The sequence below is a fragment of the Halyomorpha halys genome, unplaced genomic scaffold (assembly GCF_000696795.3).
Source record: "Halyomorpha halys isolate HHAL.00 unplaced genomic scaffold, Hhal_1.1 Scaffold29.1, whole genome shotgun sequence".
Taxonomy (NCBI): domain Eukaryota; kingdom Metazoa; phylum Arthropoda; class Insecta; order Hemiptera; family Pentatomidae; genus Halyomorpha; species Halyomorpha halys.
Window position 1 is genome coordinate 1649249 of NW_027115892.1, and position 6063 is coordinate 1655311.

General features: G+C 29.9%; 1 protein-coding gene across 1 annotated transcript in view; it reads right to left on the minus strand.

The window, feature by feature from the left end:
• LOC106684595 (uncharacterized) overlaps positions 1-5766 on the minus strand; it is an 11166-nt gene extending 5400 nt beyond the window's left edge. The window contains exons 1-2 of the mRNA XM_014426766.3: positions 5632-5766; positions 2658-2730 (exon numbers count right to left, since the gene is read on the minus strand). Of these exons, the coding sequence (XP_014282252.1) occupies positions 2658-2730; positions 5632-5688 (130 nt within the window). The 5' untranslated portion in view covers positions 5689-5766. The remainder of the gene's footprint in view (positions 1-2657; positions 2731-5631) is intronic.
• Between the last annotated feature and the right edge of the window lie 297 nt (positions 5767-6063).

The following is a 6063-nucleotide window of genomic DNA, read 5'->3' on the forward strand; positions in this document are numbered from 1 at the left end:
TTTTGTTGTCTATATTTTGAATCTATTACGGTTTCTATTCCACACCTAATTTTTTTTTTATACTCTTCACTTATTCATCACTCATACTTTTCCTTATAGGTCCAACTTTTCTGTTATCATCACCAAATATTTTTTATTATCCATTTTTCACATTTGTTATCACTTTTTACCCTACTTTAATTATTTTGTTCATTTCAGTACTTTATATCTTTAGTTTATTACTTATTTCCTCACTCTCTTATTGCTTATCTTCTCACTCTCATATTTCTATATTTCAATAGATTCATACCTATATTTTAGTTGTTTTTTTTTCTATATTTTTGTATTTAATAATTTGTCATTAGCTTTATGGTTGAAAGCTTTCACATAGGATTGCTTTAATTAACTTATTTTCTTATGATTGTTACAATTATCAATGTAGATAAAATATAATTATCACTATCACTACAGATAACTCTTTGTTAATATTTATTTATAATTATTGTATATGTTTAGTTTTATACCATCATATTCAAAAGTATTTACATACTTTACAGAAAATGTTACTTTTTTTTCTGATATTTTCTTTTTCTTTACTATATTTTATTCACTTTATACATATATTTTTATTGTATTCACTGTTTCATTTTTTTTTTTTACATTTATTGTATTGTATAAATATTGTCTTCATTGTTTTATCTTTACTGTATTATTTATCAGTATTTATTATTTTTTTCAATATATTAATTAATTATGTTTTAACATTTAAATGTATTTATGTTTCCTGTTATTGCCACAGTTTCCAATAATTTTATACTTTTTATTTCACTTAAATATGTAACTGTTTCTAACCTTAAAATCTCCCGCCACTGTTATGTCTATCCACCTTCCCCATTATGACAATTTTTTATAACACAAAAGGTGAGAAGGCCTAATTTGTTCTTTATTTTTCTTATATCTACTTTTCTATTTTTACATCAGTTCATTTTAAATCTAATACTTTTTTTTTACATATACTTATTGTTCTGCATTTTACTTTTATTTCTTTTTTTAATTTTTATATAACTTTTCACATATATTTACCTCATTTTTAACCGCACCTTAATTAACTTATAGTTATCTTATTCTCTGACATTTGCAATGTATAATTGGTTGTTTTGTATCTTTTTTAGCCCTGATGAAGCCCTGCAAAGTGAGCCGAATGTTGGAATGTGAAATATAGTAATAAAAAAACCCAATATATCTTGTTTTATCTTGACCACACCTCTGACCAACTCCTTCATACATTATTTTGAGATATTAGCTGATCATTAGAGATAATAATATTTAATCTTCATTTCACAAGTTTGGATTCCAAACATCTCACTCTACTATCCAGCAATGTCATCGTGTGGTGGACGTAGTCTCGTCTTCTTTGGAGCAAGGAATGTAATGCACGGGAGTCTTTTTCGATGTAGAACAGGCTTTTGATTGAGTCTGGCACCCAGGACTGCTTTTCAAACTCCGTAAATTCCTACCTCCTACATATTTTCTCATCATTCATTCCTTTCTCATGGATAGATTATTCCAAGTAAACCACAATGGTTCCTATTCATCCCTCTATTCTCAGTCCGCTGGTGTTCTTCAAGGTAGTATCCTTGGTCCCATCCTCTACACCGTCTATACAGCTGGCATTCCAACCAATCCTAACACTATCCTCACCACGTATGCCGATGACACGTGTGCTCGCAGTTAATAATAACCCATTAATTGTTTCCCAAACTCTCCAATCCCGTATCACACCCCTTGAAGAATTGTGTCGTAATTGGAGGATTAAGATAAATTCCAACAAATTCCATCAAATAACCTTTACCCTTAGTCATAAACCTTCCAACTGCCCTACAGTTTCATTTAATAATGTTACTCTTACCTCTGTCGAACAGATCCACTACCTTGGACAACATTTGGACAAACGATTAACCTTGAATCCTCACACAAGACTGAAAAGACAGGAAACTGCACGTCGATTTCGACTATGACAGCACTTACTAGACAAACGCATCCTCTTCCATTCCTGACAATCCTCCGAGGCGCCTGAATAAAAGATGGCCATGAAACTAGCTAATATAAAATGTCATTAGAGTGCTACCAATTTCATTCCATCATACCACTTCATTTGAAAGTGTCATGTTTTTATATAAATCAGTTCATTGTATTTTAAACATAAAAAGTATTGTTGTTTATTATTATTTTACAAAAAAATAAATTGAATATTCCATAAACATTTTAAATGTATTCAGCACCCATAGTGATGGACTACCAGCTGATCAACTATCAATTTTCCAATTATCATTAGCTTAAATTGAAATTTTTTATTTGAAAGTTGTTTACCCTTTTTAATTTAATTTTGAAAGTCAATTTAAAATAAACCTGTTTCTATGATAAAGAACTTTTGGGGTTTTCGAATAACTTGGAGGAGTGGGTGACATCCCCTCTACCTCCACATAATGATGTTCCAGGCTTCACTCTGTTGTATAGTCAATAAAACTTTAAAATTAACAGATAATAATCAATTACAAAGACTTATTTAATTGTTTCATGTGGGTAATATAAGTTGATGGATATTGTATCCATCCTTGTTCTTATTATTAAATAAAAAATATTACCAAATAAATAATTCTGAAAATAAATTAACCCACCTTTATCTACATTGTGCTTTTCCATGCAATCGGACAAGGATGTTAACAATTTCTTCTTGTATTCAGGGGTCATCTGAAACATTAACCAAAATTTATCATAAGAAATTTTTACATTGAAACTTTTCTTAACCGAATGAATTTTCTTAAGGTATATATCAAATAACGTACAAATGTTATGCATTTCAATGCCTATATTTGGGAACCCCTCCACTCTGGATGCCAATAAAACACACTTAATAAAATACTTTTAATCATAAAAGAATTTTATTCCCTATCAGCATTTTCCACAATTCCATAAAAGGCAATGTAAAGCTTGCAATACAAGAATTGGATTTTCGAGATATTTGTTTTGGATAAAGTAACATCTAAGTTAATGAAACTGTTTTTACTGAACATGTTAAGGTGTTACTCAAAATTTGTATTAAATAAAAAATATACACTGCATATTTTATTTACGAATTTTTGTAGTTAGAGAAAATATAAGTTATTTAGAAATTAAATTTCATATCAGAATAAATAAAGAGGAAGCTTCCCCGTTTTCTTCTGAAATTCCTCTTCATTTTCTCACTAAATATTTCCACTAATTGTAGTAAAAGAGCCAGGGTGAAAAAAGGCATTATTTCACCCCAAGAAAACCTAAGAGAATATCATTTTAAGTAGAGTAAATTTGTTAAAATATGAGCCCTAATAGAGCTATTTACGTTCAATAGTTCCCGAGAAATAGCTTTTTAAAAAGAAACATTTCATAAAAAATGCACTGAAAAATCTGTGGTTAGTGAATTTATTTTAAGAAATCTATATCAAACACCATTTGACATACAAATGTCTATTAGCACTCAAATTAAAGTTAGTTTAATGAACTATAAAGTAGTTTATGACGTTTTTTATCTTCATATGAGTAGTAGTTTTGATCATATTCGATAAAATGTAGATGTCTGTTCGGAAAAACATTTTGATTTATGAAAAACAATATCTCAGAAAGTATTTGATGTACAAATGTCAGCCAGCATTCCACATAAAGGTAATAAAGGGAATTTACTAACTAAGGCTCTTCGCAAAAGGAGGAAGATGAAATCGGCTCCAAGTTGAAGTGAGATTTGCGTCTTACTCAAGAATGCATTGAACAACTCGTCTTTCTCGAACTTTTGTTCGATCGCACATTTTACCATTACTGAACAACCTCAAATTATTTAATTTAAATTGTTTTTTTATTATAGATGATTTTCCATGAAAATTGTGTTGTTCATTACGTTTAAGCCCCACAATTATAAACTGATATCCAATGGTTGCATTTGAGAATTATTTTTATTTGGAAAAAGGACAAAATTTGATTTGATTTTTATTTTAATTATTTAAATATTAACCAATTTATATTAAATCTGTGATTGGATATGAATTTCGAAATAGTCCAAGATTCCAAGAAAAGAAAAAAGATGTTATTTCATCCCAAAATTTCATTATTTTAATGTAAACCATGAGCAGTTGAGAGTAAAAATTAAAATTGGCGACTCTGACAACCAAGGTATGGGAGAGTAAAAATGACGGCTGTTTTAAAAGATGCAAATAATTCAATTTTGAATTGAAAGTAAAGAAAAAATTGTGTGTTATTTTCCGTTAGAAGAGATTTAATTTTTACAAAGACTATAGAAGAGTAAATGTCATTAAAAGTTGATTATCAAAGTTTTTAGGGTGCTGGTAGCCCACTGATAAGGCACTGTGCTGTTAACTCCACGGACCCAGGTTCGAACATGCCTGTGTCTTATAATTATTTTCTATTTCACTGTAGCCTTTTGTGTTCACGAGCCCACCGGGGCCCACAAAGCCTCATGAAGTAGGTACACTTAATTGTTTAAAAAGCGGAGGGCGAGCGTTATTTCCAAATTAATTCAATCACTATATCACCTCCTAGCACATCAGTTGGTCTAGTACTTCCTTACAAAGTACTGTACTCCTGAACCTTCATGATTTGTAGAGGAAAAGATTTAATTTTTTTTTTATTGAATTATTTAAGGTTCACGCTCTATGAAGTTTATTTTATTCCAGAATAACATAAAATTTCCCCTCATTTTTGGTTCGGAACCCCATACCTTTAAAATTACCCACAATACTAAAAACGGAATGTGACGTAATTTAAAGTAGAGTAAATATTTTAAAAGATTATTGAGCCGTTCAATAATTTCCGTAATACAGTTTTCAAAAAGCTACAATTTTTTCCAAATAACGAAAAATCAAGATTTTGGAAATTTATTTTGGCGCCCATCAGGGAAATCGCTGCTCCTGAAGATATTATATGTTATCAAATATATTATAGTACATTGAACTAGCTTTAATTTGGGTGCTCATTGGCTTCTGTACGTCGAATAATACCTCAGGAATAGTTTTTAATAGACATTTTTTTTTTCAAACAACAAGTACTCAACATTTTGAGAATTTATTTTGTCGAATATCATGTAAATTGCTACTCCTACTCCACAATTGAGAGTTAATGGACATCTCTACATCGTTCGTAGGTGTAGTAGTTTCCATAATATTAGCCAAAATAAATTAAAAAATATTAATCTTTTGATATTTGGAAAACAATGCAGCATTTTGAAAAGCTGTATCCCGAGAGCTATTGATTTTATATTGTTGTATTAGAACTTTTATTTTAGCAAATGTACTCTACTGTAAACGATTTTCTATTAAGTATTTTAGTGCAGTAGGTATTTAAAGGTATGGAGCTCCGAATGAAAAATTAAGTTTGTTTTTTTTACGTTTTCAGTCACCATTTTCGTTCCCCATCCATGGTTGGCAGAGTTATCAATTTTGACTAAGAAATGAAAAAGATATGTATAGTTTTCTCTAAAATTAGGGTGAAATAACTTGAATTCGTAAAAATGTTAGTTTTACTGCTTAGCTTCTTACCTTAATTTATATTGAACAATAAATTTAGCCAATAATATATAATAACTCATAAGATTGTTGTAGAACTCACAGCCCCAGAGACGGAGATAGCGGCCAGCAGAGTGGAGATACAGAGTACTGCGTTCATCTTGAAGACTTGTGCACTCGCCGAAAAGGATTTTCTTTATATAGGTATCCGCTGCCGAGGATGAATCAGTTTTTCCTCCCCTCTTCGCCTCCCAGGATGGAAACCATTCAGTGGTAAATCGCGTGTACATCCTGTCATTGATTCGTTTTTAATATACCTAGTCAACGTTAACTGGTTACATTTGATAGAGTTATTATAAAATCTTTTGTTGAAAATGATGAGGTTTATTGTGAATCGGTATTTTATGTTTAACTTTGTTCCAAGTTTATAATATAATTAAAACTAATATCAATATTAGGAAAAATGAAATTGTATTTTAATTCAAGCAAGATTGTAAACGGTTCTAGATTAAAGATAAAATAAATAAAAATTTGA